The sequence below is a fragment of the Hypomesus nipponensis genome, chromosome 17 (assembly GCF_054491055.1).
Source record: "Hypomesus nipponensis isolate SF chromosome 17, ASM5449105v1, whole genome shotgun sequence".
Lineage (NCBI taxonomy): Eukaryota > Metazoa > Chordata > Actinopteri > Osmeriformes > Osmeridae > Hypomesus > Hypomesus nipponensis.
In genome coordinates this window covers 3,198,527-3,217,354 of record NC_140377.1, presented here as the reverse complement: position 1 = coordinate 3,217,354, position 18,828 = coordinate 3,198,527, and the positions used below count along the sequence as shown (strand labels likewise).

The 18,828-nt window shown below is 46.7% G+C and overlaps 1 protein-coding gene across 1 annotated transcript; it reads left to right on the top strand.

The window, feature by feature from the left end:
• Positions 1–459: 459 nt before the first annotated feature.
• LOC146252997 (neurexophilin-1) lies at positions 460–10,420 on the top strand. The gene is made up of 2 exons (XM_084678185.1): positions 460–516; positions 9,659–10,420. The coding sequence occupies exons 1-2, from the start codon at positions 460–462 to the stop codon at positions 10,418–10,420; spliced, it is 819 nt and encodes a 272-aa protein (XP_084534311.1).
• The last annotated feature ends 8,408 nt before the right edge of the window (positions 10,421–18,828 follow it).

The following is an 18,828-nucleotide window of genomic DNA, read 5'->3' as shown; positions in this document are numbered from 1 at the left end:
AGAGAGAGAGAGAGAGAGAGAGAAGAAACTGTTTAAACGTCAATGCAAGTGCCTTGCCACTCTACACGCGCTGATGATGAGCTATGTAGGATCTCACACTTTAACCAGACTTGCATTCCGAGGAGCTAAAAAGACAACGTAGACTAGATATGATGTGCCACAATCTTAGTCACACTGCTGCGGACTGAACAGGAATTTGTAACTGTTTCGTGTGGATGGTAACACTACGGCACATTGTCATTTACCCATATATGGATTTTCCATGTTCCACTGATTTGACTCAAACCCAGGAGAGGTAAAATAAGGCAGATCTCGACGGTTCGCAGGTGTAGCAGTTGAGCCTGCTGTGGACATGGGACCGTATGTTCGCTTCGAGGGATATTGCGCCGGAGGAATAGAGTCTTCCTGAAGGAAAGCTGTGTTCGGAACTAAGAGGGAGCTGCGGGTCTGCGCGCCACAATGATGCGTTCCAACCACGGGTTTATCCTGCTTCTCTTGAACGGAACAGCGTGCTTGGTAAGCAAGCTACAGATAATACTCAGACTGATATTTAAAAAAAGTTAGTCATTAGGGTATCAATCTCCATTAGTTTAATTTGCCAATGGCGAGTGGGATCAATCAAACGCATTTTCTACCGACAGGTGAATTGTCTACTCGCGGAGTGAGTAAGAGTAATATCGAGCGGTTTCTCCGTGGGTAACAATGCGCTAGTAGTGGATGCAGGTCCCGTGCGTCAAGTGCGCTTCAATATCCATAACCCCAGTGCATGATACCACAAATCACATTTAGTGCCTTTGTTATTGGGTCGTTGTGACATAGGCTACTGTTAAAGGAATACGATGCATAATAACGTAAATATAACTTTAGGCCTACTACTCATCAAAACAATAAATACAAGGAAAGTATAATACACCGTTAAATATGCTGTACATGATCATCTATGCAAGGTGTAGCGCATAGATAAACCATATTAAATAATGTTTTTTGTTTGTTTGTGATATTACGTGATACATCCCTCGTGAAGACGATAAAATAATAGGTATTTAGGTTGCCCTGTTTGGTATCCTGCAGTATAACAGGCTATCCTACATTGTATGTAGAGTCGGTTTTTTCTTCCAGTACCTGTTTTTCTGAGGACAGAGATTTAAAGATACCCAAACACATGACCCTGGCCCCAATTAAAGCCAATTACAGGATTAGCTGATTGGTAAATTCTGTTTCCTATTTAGATACATTATGCGATGGCAACAACAGTGTAAATGATTGTCAAATTGTTAAATTATAAGAAGAGCAGTTGTGTCACACATCCACAACTTCAGATGGTTTCCAAAAAAAGAAACGTGGATGAAGTGGAGAATAAAAGATGATAGTGACGCAGGCTATACGTTGAAATGTTGTTACTCTACTACCTCTGGGCTGCGCGAGGTTGTCAGATTTTCAAGTTTGACCTTGTGGCTTACAAAGTCAATGTAAACTCCGTGTGTCGTTGTCTACGGGGATCTTCAAGAGGAAACGAGGATAGCGTCATAAATACATATGCTAAAACCTTCAAATAACTATCCCTTTAAGCAATTAAATATTTTTAGATTTGCTGAACGAGTAGTAAAGTTTACAACCTAATAGAGACACCCAAAGGAGCCTAGACACAGGCCTAAGTCAAAAGCATAGCTGAAAAGTAAAATAAAATGTTTAAACAAAAATTAAAATATTATATTTTAATTGTCAACGTTTGTATTAGGCTATATAGAATAATTATAATGATGTGCCGTCTCTGTTTTGGACATCATTTTAAGATTGTAGAATTATGCATTCTGGTTGCAGTTAACAAGGCATTGTGCAAATTATTATATAGTTAATGAGTGTACAATCTCTATCTTACATCGAAAGTGTTAAACGCACGTCACGTCTCTCAGCATGGAATCTTGGGTAATTCGTTAGCTTGATGACATTGATAAATTAACAGCAGTTTACAAGTCATCTAACTTTTCATTATGCGATAGAGAAGTAAATAATCTTGAACCATGTGTTATTGTGATACTGAGATTTAGGTCGTTTCCGTTGTCAATGCTACAGTTGAAGTCTTCAGCAGTTTCTTTGGATGGTTAATAGTCCACTATTAACAGAGGACTGAATATGATAATGGAGATCAGGATTTAAATATTAATTACAATGTCCTCCAAATTGATAAAAGGTTATGAATAATATAAACTATCACGACTGAGTGCTTTTTAATTGACTGCTATATGTGGAAATTATGTTTATTTTTTGATAGGGTTACAGTCATTTTTCATCTGCTTCTATACAGTTTTAATTTGTTTTTAATAGACTCAATTGTTTAAGCATGCAATGTATTTAATCTAACCCAGGCAATTAACTTGCTAAACGTTTTCAATTTGGATATTTACTACATTACATTTTACAACTGGCAATCAAAAATACATATGCATCAGGATTAGTGGAGAGACGTGACCAATCAAACATTTCAAAGATCGGTATGTGCGTGCACACACACACACACACACACACACACACACACTCACACACACACACACACACACACACACACACACACACACACACACACACACACATATGTGTTTGTTTGCTATGGAGTGCTAGTTCTGCATTTGCATTGTAACCTTCAAACAGCAGGGACCCAGGGCCTCTCTGTCTCATACTAAAACCTAGATCCACTCAAACGAAAGTCAGGATCTTAAGAAGCTGGCATCAAACAGGATCTCTTTAGGTTTCAGATGTCCAGTCACCTGGAAGAGAAACTGAGTTTTATGACTGGCGGTCTTTAAAATCTCAGAGCTATGGCAGCTAGTGGAGTGAAGTTAGCCAAGCTTTTACTCAAAACACTTGATATTTTCTCTTTTTTTTTTTTATTCAACGTTTCTCATTAGAGGTTGAACCATTTTTCTGGTCAGGAGATGTAATGCAAGGTAAAGTCAGAGATGCTCCCAGGTTTATTCGAACCACATAGGGCTCTTTTACCCAGTTCTGCCTTGTCATATAGTCTTCGAGGTCCTTTTTCTTAGATACTCAGCTCTCTTTTCACGGCCCGTGGCTGTGAAACACCACTCTGGAACAGCTGGAACATTCCCAGGTGAATGTCGGATATATACACAATTCAACCACATGTATGGACTACATGTGACCCATTGCTAGCTATAGCTCCCCTTGCCAAACACATATACACACATGCAGATAGCCAGCTCCCTTCGTCAACTTCAAATCAATAGTATTTTCTAATATCTATAACTGTTGTACTGTTTTGTAAACAGCTATCATCTATACATACGTAATACATGATGTGCACCCACAACAACACATGTTGTGGCTGACAGCTGAGCCTTAATAATCAGAGAGAACATTTACAGTCGTTCACTGTATGTGTAAGTCGATCATTACAGGGTTTTCTGGGTTTTAAAAACATGTTCATACTCATATTGTGGATGGAACATATTTCTCTGTATATATATATATATATATATATATATATATATATATACATATATACTCAATGATTTTCTCATCGCTTACCAACCCTGCAAATGCTTCAAGTATCGATTGAAAGGACAGTTATAGTATTTTTAGTGTCGCCATCATATCACAATGGTATAACACCAACCCCAATTTTCTCTTAATGACTTGTGTGGATGCATACAGATATGTGATCATGAGTTGATCTTGAGCTGGTTGAGCTCTGTGGACAGTGGTGACTGAGGCTCATGCTGGGGGTGCATACGTGGAGCCTTAGTGGCAGAGAAGAGGCTGCCGGTGGTATAATGGACAGGCTCCATGGCTTTCCTGCCTGCCTGGGGTGTAAAACAGCTTGAGATATGCGCAGGCACGGCACGTATGACCCCAAAGGTGCGTCTTTCCCCCGGCCACCCACAGAGGCTGCCAGCCGAGGCGCGGCCCGGCCCCCAGGCTCCCTCCGGCCCGCCTGCCCGCCTGCCTGCCTGCCTGCCTGCCTGCCTGCTTGACACACGGTAGCACAGAGAGATGATGAGAGAAAGGGAGAGAGAGAGGCACCATGCTGACACATTCTTAGCCTTTCATTCTCAAGCAGAGCACCGCTCTGAGTCAGAATCTAGTGTTCTAACTCGTTCAATTTACTGACACCACTGAAACACTGGGAAAGACAGATAGAGTTGGACCCTGGGTGGAGGTGTGGAGGTTTGTCTGCTTGTGTGGACAGTGGAATACGGCTTTCAGCCAGGGGTGAACACAATGAAGGTCGGACATTTCTGACGGCGTGACAACGTCGAACAACTCCAAAAGATAGCATTTTGTGTCACACATGCTTGGAAGTTCCTGGGGTTCATTGCATAGAACCTATCATGCATGTTCTAGGTGGGTTCTGAACATCCTACTTGTCTGAGGGTTCTACAACAGGGTTTGACTGGAGTGAGAGAAGTAAATATTAATATACAGCTCAGGATCCACTGGAGCAGGATGTTGTTTGTAAATAACGCAAGACATCTATTTGGTCATGCTTAGTGATGCAGCTTGAGAGCTCGTTATGTTTAATATGCTCGAATAAGAGTGAATGAACAGATGTGAATAAGTACAAATCGCGTTTGAGAGGGACACAGGATCTCACTGTGGTCAAGAGAGGCAGGTTAATCGTGAGAGAGGGCATCTGTCACCAGCTGTCACCAGGGAGACACTGTTGTTGTGACGAGGGCTAATAGGGACCTCATTAGGGTCTGAAAAGGGTGGCCACGGTAACCTCATCATGGCGTGGCCCAAGACCGTGATGACCTCATCATTGTGTGATAAGGGTCCATGGAGGCTAAGGCACAGGGGTGACCAGGGGGGTCCTGCAGAACTCACTCCATGTTCTGGAGTTAAAGATCACTCGAGTGACTTTCATTTAACATTACTTTCTGCTCTGCTTATCACCAGTACTGTGTGTGGTCTAATGACCACTGGGGGATCTTTAAGATCAATTGTCAAACAATCTTACAGTTTATTAACGCTGTGATGTTTGTGTGGGAATACAATGGAAGAGCATGAAATCAACACCTCGCTATAGTTGTGTCTTTCCAGGGAGCGCTCAGTTGAAGGTTTCCCCACCCCTCCAGGAGGATGCATGGCGTCCAATCTTCCTCCATGGCTTTTCAGACAGGTGTGAAGGCCACAGCCAAGCTTCCCCCAGCTCCGCCCCGTCACCCTCTGCTCTCTGGTCCCCAGAGGAACCCTGCCACAGAGGCCCTGCCCGCCCTGCCTCGCATCACAGCCAACACCTTGTCGATATTTTATAATGTAAAAATTTGATAGCCAATTCAGAGGCTGGCTTCTCCCTCCGCATGCACAATGAACCCAGGCCCGCTGGGACCACAGGACTAACGCCGTCCAAAATGAGTTTGGGAGAAAGAAAAAAATGTAGAAAGAAGAAAAAAAAGTGTGATTGTAGCTGGTTGGTCCACCCAACACCGAGCTAAGCTCTGGTGACCCCCTTGAAGTCTGCGTAAATTATTCATTAAGAGTCAAACGGCTTGTTTCTTGTGAAATTACCTTTTCTCTCTCCCTCTCCCCCACCCCTTTGCGCTAGCCATTGGAATAATTAGTTATAAGGGCACAGCTGCTCTCAGATTTTAATCATGTAACAGAAGGAGAAGATTCCTGGTGTGAACGTATTAGGTCTGGAGCTGGAGAGAAGGAAAAAAAAAACAAAGCAACGGTGAAATGCGGGCATCGCCTTGGTCCCTTAATTAAAAATGTATGTCGTATTAGAGATGAAGATTTCAACTCAACAGCCAGAGGAAAGCGGAGTGCTTATTGAGCAGCTCCCCGGGATAAACACATGCTTCCAGCTCATGCGGTGTGTCTGTCTCTAAACAGGCTCCACAGACTACCGCCATACTGTACCGCACCCGCTGTGTCGCCGGGAAGCCGAGAAGCGAACACTTGAATATTTAAACTATTGCTGAGGGTCTATATTTGGAACAATAGTTCTGGAGTTGACACAGTTGTCTCACAACACCACCTCGGCTTTGTGACGGAGCCGTTATTGCACAGATTTGAGCTAAGTTGCTCCCTGATCTCTACGCTTTGTTAAAGCAATTCGGTGCCACAGGCACCATGGGAGGGGAGCGGAGGCGGGGGTAAAATGGTGTACCTGTCACTTTAACCGGCTGATTATTGCCTGTGGAGCTGGCGGGCTTGGGTGGATCATTTCCTCTCTCTCATCCTCTGTCCCCGCTCCCCCCCCGCCCCCCCGCCGGTAGAGAGGCCTCGGGCCTGTTCTCACTAACGCTCAATGAGTCACAATTACCGCGGCGACAAAGCCTGTAGTCCCCTCCAATCCATGCGTCGCACTGAGTCACACAGCACACACAACAGATGACAGAATCGCCTCCAAGCCAGCCCAGACCCTGACCTGCCCACCTATCGCCCACTCTGTGACCCGGCGTCGTTCTGGAAAGTTGTGTTAAGTGTTCTTGAAGCGACAGACCATTCATGGTCTACCACAGACCGTGAAATGCCTTTTTGAATCTGTTAGATTATACCTCTTAAGCTTGGCTCTGCATAAAAAGTTACAAAATGTCAAACATCTGACACTATTATAGTATTTTACCTTATAGGATATTACTCTAGGCTAATAGCCTTACCCGTCTAAATGAATGTGCTTCAGCCCATTTGTAACCTTCAGCACGGTGACTCAACATGGTTACAGAAGGCTTTCTCAGAGCTGTTAGCCATCTGCTCCATAGAGGGAGACTCGCTCTCCTTTGTTTTATATCCCCAGTTATCATCCATTAAAGGCTGTTCCAACATGTGTGTGATGCTCTTGAGCAGTGCACTCCAAGAGACCCCGCAGCAGTTCCAGAGCAGGTCAACCCCTCTGTTCAACAGCAGTCCTCTGCTAATCTCTGCACTGCCTCTCAGCTCACCTCCTCAACCTATTCACATCAACTCAGTTTCTGCCATTTATGCTGAGTTGCCCTCTCTGTTGTCATCGACTTGCAACCAGGTGCCACCTGAGAGTAGTGACATGAAGGGCATGAAGAATCGGCGGGATGCAAACATGCCAGACAGTTGTGTTGTGACTTATCATGTCATATCAATACAGCTCCGGAGGGGCACTTTGAAGGATACCACAGGGGCTCCCCAGCTCCACCTACAGTGATCTTGGAAGCATGCCACACCCTGCCCAGCAGATGTTGGGCAACATAGGGAGACGAATCAAACACACCCTGTCACTTCACTGGCAGACCAGCGGGGGAAAACAGAATTCGTAATTGCAATCATAGAGCCAAAAATTCCTCCAGCACCCCAAAACAGAGAAGACGACTCAGAAAAGATTTAAATCAATATGCCTACGGCTCCCAAAGTTTGATTCATTATTAATGAACGAGTGCTTTTCAGGGACGATATCAAAACTTTCTGATTCAAGTGGCAGGGGCGCTTGTCAGGCCTTCCCATGTGTTTCTGTCTGAGTGAGGATGAACACAGTCTCTGCGGAGAGAAGGGGCGGGACAGCAGCGGTATCTAGGTAACCAGAGGGGGAGGAGAGGGGGGGGGTTTGGACTGACACCGTGAGGTGAGCTGAGGACCAGAGGAAGCCCTTCTGTAAGGAGTCAATACCGAACCATTTCCAAAGCCAAGTCAAGTCCGTTTTATTTATACAGCATATTTAAAAACAGCCAACGCCGACCAAATTGCTGTACAAAAGAATCAAATAGGGCCGAACAACAATAAATAAGAACAACAGACAAACAACACAATTACAGCGAGCACGAGTGACCCTAAACTGACTCGAAAGCCAAAGAATAAAAATATGTTTTAAGACGAGACTTAAATGTCTCTGTGGTGGGGGGATGACCTGATAAAAGTTGGCAGATCATTCCACAGAGCAGGAGCTACAGCTTTAAAGGCACCCTTCGTCACCTTTCATTTTCATCCGAGTCTGTGGAATGGCTAAAAGGAACTGGTTTGATGATCTAAGAGGCCTGGAAGTGGGATGAAGTATGAGAAGATATGAGATATACAATATCTATATTGGGGAAATATGCTCCCTCTTCCTGGTACCTGGTACCAATTCTAGCAGTCGCATCGTGGACAAGCTGAAGGCATTATAATGATGAGTGACAAATGCCATAATTCAGAGAATTACAGTAATAAATTTGAAACAATAAAAGTGCATGTATAACAATTTCCAGGTCCTTGAAAGAGAGGAAAGATTTTAGTTTTGCAATAGTCCTTAAATGAAAGAAACTACCTAGAAGCAGCGAGAGCTCTCTGAAGATTTCTGTTGAAATGGGATCCACATTGTTATGGAGGGAAACGCATGTTTTAGATAGACAGAAAATCAATATGACAGACTGTCTGAAATGCAAGTGAACAAATCTGAGACTGAAAAACCTGCATAAAATGGAATAAGAATGAGTAAGACTTAATAATCCGGACTAAGCCCGTATAAGAAAGCCCTGGCAGTCCGGACAGTAGAGGGATCAGAGCACAGACAGAACAACATGCATTATGTATCACTGTAAAACCTCAAGGCTGACTGGGAACAACCCTACCCTCACAGACAGCGCCCACACACACACACACACGTGCACGCGTACGAGCGTGCGCACACACACACACCAACAGGCTACCGTTCTCACAATTAATGGGCACGAGCACAAACAGTGAACTGACACACACATGCGGACAAACACACAGAAACACACACACACACACACACATCCTCTCCACGGTGAGATCAAACGGACAGAGCTGCACTTCAGGTTTCCACAGCAAAGAGAGTCTACCTGTTAATAGATCATTACCATCAAATAATTACCTATTACTCTGGCTCTCACGTTCACACACACTCCACAAAGCCGCTGAGCAGAGCACGACCACCTCCCTTTTCCTTTCCCCTGCCCGTCCTCCTCTCATTCATGGTTAACATCTGACAGCTTTGTGCATCCGCCGATGCAGATTTTGTAATTCAAACAGTAGGTCTTAATTGCACACCGAGGTGGACTCCTCTGCCCCCCCGTCCATCTCCCCAGAACGCGCCAAAGCAATCATTGTTTCACCACTCCGATTCGCACACTGTGGCGCTTAAATCTCCTTGGATCCCCCACGCCTCTCTAGGAGCTGGAGGTACAGGGGTGTATTTCTATTTCTTCCTCCGGCTTCATCAGCCGGGGGACTGGAAATAAGACACAAAGGAAAACTCGCTTTCAGGCTTAATAAACAATATAATATAACAACAATGTACATACTGTGCCTCCCAAATTCAAACGATCCTTTATCTGATGGAACACTGACAGAATGTCACTATGACTTCTACTACAGGTAGCAGTTCTAAATTAAGTATCGACTAAACCTTTAATTAGTTTTCTGTCCTTGTTTTTTTTCCCCTTGCTAATACTTACCTTATTTTTCCTGTCTTTTTCCTCTCCATATGTTCCCTTTCTCTCTCTCTCCATCTCTCATTCTCAACCCGACAACCACTCTCTCTCTCTCTCTCTCTCTCTCTCTCTCTCTCTCTCTCTCTCTCTCTCTCTCTCTCTCTCTCTCTCTCTCTCTCTCTCTCTCTCTCTCTCTCTCTCTCTCTCTCTCTCTCTCTCTCTCTCTCTCTCTCTCTCTCTCTCTCGTCTCTCTGTCTCTGTCTCTCTCTCTGTCTCTCTCTCTCTCTCTCTAGCTGGCCCTGGGTCAAGAAGAAGACTTGTCAAGCCCTAAAGACCCGTCAGACCAGTCAACCAAGACGGTGGGCGTGCTGACCGGTCAGACGCCTCCGTCCCCTCTGAGTCGCTGGATGCTTCACAGCAAGAGCCGCGGGGCCAACGCCACATCTCTGGAGCTCCCTTACCGCTCCCCGGTGCCCTTCTCCAAGCAGGAGTTCTGGGAGATGCTGGGCAGCGACCTGATGAAGCCCGACACCTCCTCCAGCTCCAGGGTGAAGCGCAGACCCATCGTCAAGACTGGCAAGTTCAAGAAGATGTTTGGCTGGGGGGACTTCTACTCCAACATCAAGACGGTACGCCTCAACTTGCTCATCACCGGCAAGATCGTGGACCACGGGAACGGGACGTTCAGCGTCTACTTCCGGCACAACTCCACGGGCCAGGGCAACATCTCCGTCAGCCTGGTGCCCCCGGTCAAAGCGGTGGAGTTTGACCTAGAGCGCCAGAGCGTGGTCTACCCCAAGGACTCCAAGATCTTCAACTGCCGCGTGGACTATGAGAAGGTGGACCGCAGCAAGCGCACCTCGCTGTGCAACTACGACCCGTCCAAGACGTGCTTCCAGGAGCAGACCCAGAGTCACGTCTCCTGGATCTGCTCCAAGCCCTTCAAGGTCATCTGCATCTACATCTCCTTCTACAGCACGGACTACCGCCTGGTCCAGAAGGTCTGCCCGGACTACAACTACCACAACGAGATGCCCTACCTGCCTTCGGGGTAGAGGGGGCTGGAAGGGCCGGGGCGGGCCGGGGCGGGGCGGGGCGGGGCGGGGAGAAGCAGCACAAGAGAGAGGAGAGGGGGTTTGTCAGCTGAGGGGGACATGATGATGTGTGAACGAGTGAAAGGGGCACACCAGAGCTTGAAACGCCCCTCCGACTGTTTTCGTGGCAACATTACCTTTTGTGGCATACAGTACCTTTTCTGTGGACTGATAACTGAATTTGTAAATCTAATATATGCAAAACATACAGTATGCACACAACGAGCCTTGTGAGGTGCTCACCTTCAGCAGTCGTCAATGGAAATTAACAGACCACCTTGGTGCACACAGTTAACACCACCAACAGCAGTCAACAGTCCACAGCCCACATGGCATGTTGTGAGACATTACACTCTCACATTCAGGTGATAAAGAGGGTGCAATGCAGGAGTTTTTATTTACAGTAAAGACTCACTCCTCTACTCATCACCACCATTTGTCCTCACACACCCTCCTTCCCTCCTTCCCTCCTTCCCTCCTTCCCTCCTTCCCTCCTTCCCTCCCTCCCTCCACCCTCCCCCCTCCTCCCTCCTCCTCCTTCCACCCTCCAACCTCCTCCTTCCTACAGAGAAAATAGAGAGAGGTGGAGAAAGAGAGAAAGAGAGAGGAGAGTGTGTAAAAGAGAGAGGAGAAAGTAATTGAAGATTCGGGGCGAGGCTTGAGATGAGTTCAACATGGGAGAAATAACTCGATTCTGGATAGAGACAGGCACCCATGCCCCCATAAGAAGGGGACCAGGGGAGAAGGGGAGATGGGGAGATGGGGAGATGGGAGGGAGCCGAGTAGGAAGGGCGGGGGGCTTTCAGAGACTTCCTGTAATTAAAGCGGAGGAGACTAAAGGAGATGGAGAGTATGCGCTGCTCCTTCTATTGTCCCCTCTGTATGAAAAAGATTACATTTAGTTGCCGTCAGGATTCCTGATTTCACGCCTTGATAACTTTGACTGTGGTAGGATGATTACTCTCTCCTGACAAATGCTGCATGGCTCGAAATTCTTCCTGTTATCGCGAATAAATGAAAATATTATCATAATAATTACGTTTAATTTAATCCATTTAAGAACTAATTAGGGTTTCAACGAAAGGAGCGAGGTGTATTGGTGGAGCTGAAGTTCCCAGGCGCGGTGGCAGCGTGAGGGCAGTGAGCAGCTCAGCAGCCTGGAGAGAACGCTCACCCTTGAGTTAACCACTCTCATCAAGATAAATGGAGAGAGGCCGGCTGTTCCTCCGGTCCTTTCACAAACAATAACACTGGAGAGGAGGAAAACATGCATCTTTATTTAAGAAGCCCTGACAGTTCCCTCACGGTAGACAGCATGTGATCCCTGAGAGCTAAACGACAACGACTATCCTGCTAGAAAAGTGGACTTGGCTATAGTGAAGTACTGTTTACGGTCATGCCGAACAGTATATTGAGGGTATTATTCTGAATAGCATCAGATTGGTAGCGCTGTCTGGGGGTGTGAAGAGAGAGAAAGAGAGAGAGAGAGAGAGACAGAGAGAGAGATAGAGAAACAGAGAGAGAGAGAGAGGTGATAACGTGAGGGAAGAGACTCATAAGGCTATATATAGAAACAGGGACCCATAGATCTGCACATCAAAGCATCTCTGTTTTTAATTTTCTCTTAAAGACGGGGGTGGCTCCATTGGTGATGAGGCCTGAGCAACAACAGCTCGGAGTCAGCCAATCCAACACGGGATGCAAACGGCAGCCACTGGAATCACCCCAACCCCACGTCGCCCTTTAAGACAGCACTGTGTATATCCAGTCGTTCCATATAATGCTAGTCACCTTTGACACCTCTGATAATGGTGAGAATGTCTGTTTTTTTTTTTCCTTTGTCTGATCTTGTGATGTCATGACTTTGGCTGTGGTCTTCACCTCCTTTGTAGCCAGCAGTCTGTTGGTAAAACAAATCAGTCTGGCTCGTCTGACTGCGTCACAGTCAGGCCTCACCCAGTCACCCTAGCTGAATCTTATGGCCCCGTGATTCAGGCTTAACTAGTCACTCATTAATGGAAATAGGGAGTAAACAAACCATTGGAATTTTACCGTACCCATGTGAGGAACGACCCCAGGAACGTTATAGACACAGCAGGTCAATTGTGATATTTGCTGTAAATTGTGTAGAACTTTACCCATCGACTCGAACAAATCTTTCACCCAATCCCAAGCCATTCACCTCTCTCAAACCCCTCCCGTGGCCCTTCTGTGGCCTGATTGGCTAGCTCGTCCCTCCTGGCCACCTCCCCTCCCCTGGACAGACGCTCGTTTCTGCTTCCCTGAGCTCAGAGATGGCCAGAGTGAGTTCATCTCTGTCGGCTTAACAGCCAGCTGAGCACAGTGAGAACATCTCTGTTCCTCGTACACACACACACACACACACACACACATATTGGTGGTCAGCGAGGCCAGTGATTCAGAAGACTGAGCTGGGGAGATCAAGCAGGTAGGGGCCCTCCTCCTCCCCTACTCTCCCCCCCCCCCCCTCTTTGCAGCAGCCGTCTGCCCATCAGATCAAACGCACATGGACGCCTCATCAAGAGCATGCCGTGGGTGTGCCCAGCACCACTGCAGGCCCCCGTCTCCTCAGCAACCCCCCTCTCACCTGCGCTGGAGCATCTGAAGACACATCTGGAGCCTGGGGTCCAGCCAGGGGGACGGAACCTTGTGTCGGAGCCTTAGCAACCAGGAGAGACCTTAGAAACCAGGAGAGACCTTAGCAACCAGGAGAGATGCTACTTTGACCGCCGTCAAGGTTCCCCTCCCCCTCCCCCCCCCCCAGCCTCGCTATCGAACAGCAATATTCATTCTGAGACTGCCTCTCCCCTCGACCCTGGCCCAGCCCTGCCCTCTGAGACCGCCTTGAAAACGAAGGGGAGGGACTCTGTTCTGAAGGACATATTGTTGACAATTACGCTGTAGGATGGAGCGGTGTTGTCATGGCAACAGCCCCATTATGGACCGATAAAGTGCCATCGGACATGTGGTCTTCTGGGGCAGAGGACCACACTGGTCCTTTCAGCGCAGGCTATTAACAGAGCTGACATCCGATATCTATATATAAAAACTACAAGTCCCTTGGACCTGAATAAAGGTATATTTAAATGTGGGTCATGCAGTGGGATTTGTCTGTTGAATCTTTTGTTTTCACATTGTTTTGTTTCAGTGTCATGTTGATATAGTGTCCGGATGATATGATGGCATTTATTGTGGTTTTACAACATCTTGAAAATCAATAAAGTACACAGAAGTGCTCATCACCTCAATCAAAGAGAGACAGGACTCAGCCTGGCATCTTCTTCTGCTTGTCACATAGGCCTTGAAGTCTTTATTTTGCATACCCGGATTGTTTGCCAAAGGCATAGAAAAGATGTGACAAAAATACGTGCAAATGCCCTTTAACACAGAGAGAGAGAGAGAGAGAGAGAGAGAGAGAGAGAGAGAGAGAGCGAGCAAGAGAGACAGAGGGGCTGAAAACAAGATGAAAAACGAGGGATCGGGAATAAAGCAAGGAAGGAGAAGCTTCAACTTGGATGATGCATCCACACAACTCTAATTAGCTTGTTTTATCTCTTTGTTTCTGTTCTTCTTTTTCTCATTCTCTTTCTTTACATGCAATATTTTCCCACCCCTTCATTTTAAGTTGTAATTGACATTAAATCCGTACGGATTCTTAATTAAATCCCAGACAACTGTTAACGAGGAGATGAGTTCAAACAGTCAGGTCTCCACTTCCCTTTAAACAAGATCGATCATGGCATAGCTGGCGGCACAGCCAAACCCTCCATCTCTCCACCCCTCTTTCATTCCATCCCCCTCTCTCGCTGCCGACGCCCCCTTGTTCCCATAAAAGCACTGTCTGCCTCAGGATAACCTTGCCGAGGATGATGAAAGGAAAGGGAAAAAGTCAACAAGATAGAGGAGTAGAAATCTCATTTGGAAGGCAGGGTTCCTGTGGATGTGGAATCTCTGAGAGCTGTGTTGTAGATGACACAGATGGGACAGGGGAGGGTTCCTGGGCTCAGGCAGCGTCGCTAACGACCTAGGAGGGGACGACGACACATCTGTGTCGTTGCGGTGAGGGACAGAGGCGTTTCAATCTCTGGGGAGGGAAAACAATTTGAACAGGCTAAGCATTTTGTAGAAGCGGGGACGTTGGAGACTGAGATATGCAAGCGGGACGATAGTCAATTGATCAAATAACCAGTGGTGGCACGAGGGGGTGGGAGAAGACGTGCGAAGCTGGAAGTGATAAATAGACATTCACTGAAATGACCTTGAGCAATGGAAAAGTGTGTTGGAAAAGTGTATACGAAAAGAAGACAAGCGATCTGGGGAAGGGAGGAGGGTAAGAGAGAGTTAAAAGATGGAGAGAGAGAGAGAGAGAGAGAGAGAGAGAGAGAGAGAGAGAGAGAGAGAGAGAGAGTAACACAGAGGAAACCAGGGGAGAAGGCATTGGAAAAATGAATCCACCATCATTTCCCACGGAACGCATTCCCCATTAAAGTGCTGATCAGTCACAGGTTGCCATAGCACACTGTTCACTCACAGAGCAATAACTCACTCCTCTTTTGCATATTATAGTACAAGCCCTCAATCCAGGGATTGTTTTGTCATCTTACTCTAAGCACATCCCTGTGCTTGTGACAGCCATCACAAGGAGCCCCCAGCACAGGCCCAGGGGGACACCAAGACCCCTGATGCTATGGAATGACTATGTCTCTGTTACCAGGACCCTAACATCACAGCTAAGTATGGGCACAGAATGGTTCCCATTGAACTAGACATTGTTGATGCTATTTACATTCTGGCTTGTGTCTGCTGGCCATGGTCAAGGTAACGTACGTGGTCCACAGCGGCATGCCAAAACACACACACTCTATCTCCCTCTCTCCCTCTCTCCCTCTCTCCCTCTCTACCTCTCTCTCCCTCTCTACCTCTCTCCCTCTCTCCCTCCATCGTCTCTCTCTCTCTCTCTCTCTCTCTCTCTCTCTCTCTCTCTCTCTCTCTCTCCCTCTCTCCCTCTCTACCTCTCTACCTCTCTCTCTCCCTCTCTCCCTCCATGGTCTTTCTCTCTCTCTTTCTCGGAAGTGGTTTCATGATTCAGCATGCTAATAGCCGCTGTGTTCCTGCAACGCCAATTCTGCACAGTGTGGTGACACAGGCAGCATGGTGCTGGGCAGGCTGGTGCTGGGCAGCATGGTGCTGGGCAGGCTGGCTGGGATCAGGGCAATATGAGGGAAGGACAAACAGGCTCAGCCCCTGCCCCAGCCAGACACCCAGCTGCATATTCATGGACCCGGGCGACACAGCAGCCCCTGCCTTCAACCCTCTGTTTACCCTGGCCGGGGACGCCAAGGCTGCGAGAGAACACACAGCCGAAAGTAGCAGTGGGAGACAGAGTGATGAATATCTGTGGAAAGAGAATGGGGGATGGAAAGAAAATAAGAAAATAAAGAGAGATTATTGGAAAGGAACAGGGACAGCCGTAGGGCTGTGGTTGGGGGGGTGGGAATGCTGAATAACTAATTAAGTTGAAATTATTTCCCGGCGACTTCAATTAAGCCATAAACGCAAATGTGAATCGTTTTCAACAAACAGACACAGCATCAAGAATCGCTGCCAACAACGTGGCAGCAACAGAATCCGGAATGATCGGCACTGTGGATTCCATCCTCCAACTCCTGAGGAGAATGGCACATTGACACTGAGTGAGACGCATGGTTTGACTGACAGTTTTAACTCTTTTATTTCTTCCTCTATCGGCTTTGAAAGTGTCCCCAGTCTTTGACGTGACTGTGGCAGCCCCCCCCCAACATGAGGCCTGTCCAGGGTGCTGTGTCAGAACCCACAAATCCATCTTCTGGGTGACATAAAGGACAAGATCTTTGTCAGCCAGTAAGATCGTAATACCTGTACGCCAAACTGAAGCCGTTAGAGCTATGATCTTCGCATTAGCCAACAAAGGGGACATTTTCACCTCACTAATGGGAACGGGATTTAAATTCAATGACAGGGCTTTAAATATCAGCCAGGGATCACGAATGTGCCCTTTGGCAAGTTAATGATTCCCTGTCCTCAAAGACAGTCAGGTGAGTGTAGTGTATGATGGGTCTGTCTCATGTGTCTACAAGAGCCTCAGAACAATTATAAAATGTGAAATGTAACGGTTTGGGCGTTTTCACTGTGGCTGTGAGATATGTTTGTGTCAAACAGACAGATCTGCAGAGGGCCTTTCTCAAAGTGCTAAATGTGAGTGCAAGAAAACCAGGGAGGAAAGAGAGAGAGAGAGAGAGAGAGAGAGAGAGTGAGACAATGAGGATGAGTGAGAGACAAAAGGGTGTGAGAGAGAGAGAACACATCGAGCGAGAGACACCAGCAGACACACGAAAAGCAGAAACGTCCAAAGGATAGCTCCCGACCACTCCATCACCACCGCGTCAGTCTCATGCTAGCTCGCTCTCTTTCCATCTTTGTTCCGTCCGACCACAACCCAATCGACATCTGACATGAGGAAGAACTCCCCTGTTTTCTCTCGTCTTCCTCACATCCTACTCTATTCGTCTTAATTTATTCTCCTGTCCCAAATTCTCTACTCCCAAAGTCCCGGAAAGACTAGGGGTCGGTGGGAGCTGAAAACACAGAGGTCTGATTGGGGATCAGTGGTCCACACAAAACTTCTCATTTTCTTCTCTCTGTGTGTTTCGGCTGACAGCTTCTCCTCCCTGTAGTAGGTTTTCTGAAGTCAGGTGGGACTGTTGGTTGTATCTTTGGGACTGATCGGCCGGCCCCTTTCCCCTCCCATGGCTAGCCGTGTGTATGTTTGGCACGGCTCGTTATCCAAAATAGGTTTCAGCAACCGCCCCGCTTATGTGCTGAGTCAGTTGCAGTCAATGCACCTCAATCAATCTTCATTTGCTGGCTCCCATCCTTCTCACCCTCCTCCTCTCTCGTTTGACCATTTTTTTTTTTGCTCCCTTTTTTGGGAAAAACGGGGACACGTAGATTTCTCAAGCTAAAACATTTCTTCTCTTTGGCTTGCTCCCCTGCTGGATGGTGTTTGTTTTCTGGTTTCGTTTTTTACAGGTAGTTCTCTCTGATCCGTGTCTCCTGCTGAGCTTGGAGTCAGTGAAAAAGGAAGTAAGCCTTGGGCTCAACTGAAATACATCTACAACCCCCCCCCAGCACCCCCCCCAAGCACCCCCCTCCCCCCCCCCAGCACCCCCCATCCCACCATCCCTTCCTACTGGCACATTAATGTTAGAGCCATAAAAAGTGAATTAAACCAACCACTGGAGTAACAGCTATTCCTAAACTGGAGGGGAGGTGGTTAGGTTCAGACAGAGTTCCTTTTGGTCCACGTGTCTTAGAACCGTAGAACGTTTTTTTCAATATCCCCTCAGATGTCGAGGTGTGTGTGAAGCATCTAAATGAAAAGCTTGTGACTAGTCTTCTCTGACTTTGATTGTTGTCGATTGATTGACTTTGGGTCCTGGGTGTCCTGCTTTACAAGCCACTAAAAAGAAAAAGGCTTGGAGAGAAAGAGAATGAGTGAGATGTTGAAGGAAAGTCATTTGGAGTCCTCCTTTTCCATTGCCGCCCCAATGACACTGGGTCCTTCACAGCTTCCTGTGGACACAGTATGTATTATTTAGTGAGAGGAACAAAATACTGGGGGTCAAAACACAGTGACAGCATTAAAGTAGCTGAGCCCGTCTTAACCGTGCCATAACTTTAGAACTTGATCTGACCCCTCAGCTGTGTGTCTGGGAAAAAAACTTGGCCAAACAACAGTTATTAAATCCTTGTTGAATTTCGTCCGTCACAAAAAAAAGTGCCAATTTTTGTGCCCTTTTTAAGATGTGCTGAACATTTTTATCATGTATTTGCTGACAGCTCATTTTTAATGATAGATATATTGTCTGTGAATGTCAAACCACTCATTACATCGTCTACACGGGTGCCTTTCTCCTAGACTATAAAGTACCCTGTCTCACTACCACTTAAACTGCGCTCTCAACTCCCAACTCCCCCAAAAAAGTGCCTGTATTGGGTACAAAGCTGTGCCAGACCAACCTCACTGTTAGCCACATGCTGTACCATACTTCTCTCCCTAACCATGCCTTCACTTCTACCACGTTACCAGAGAAGTACCGTTCACCTGTACAATATGTGGTTGTGAAAGCAACCTGGGCCATGGGATTTATATTTGTTACAGAACAATTGTTAAATTATCATGATTAATGGCTAAAACTGTCGAGCAACCCGTTGGGATTGGGAACATTTGACATTTATTTTTAACGTCTGCTGGTTTAAGTGTACCTTGGTCCTAAAATTTTGTGGTTTGGAAAAGGTTTTAATCCGAG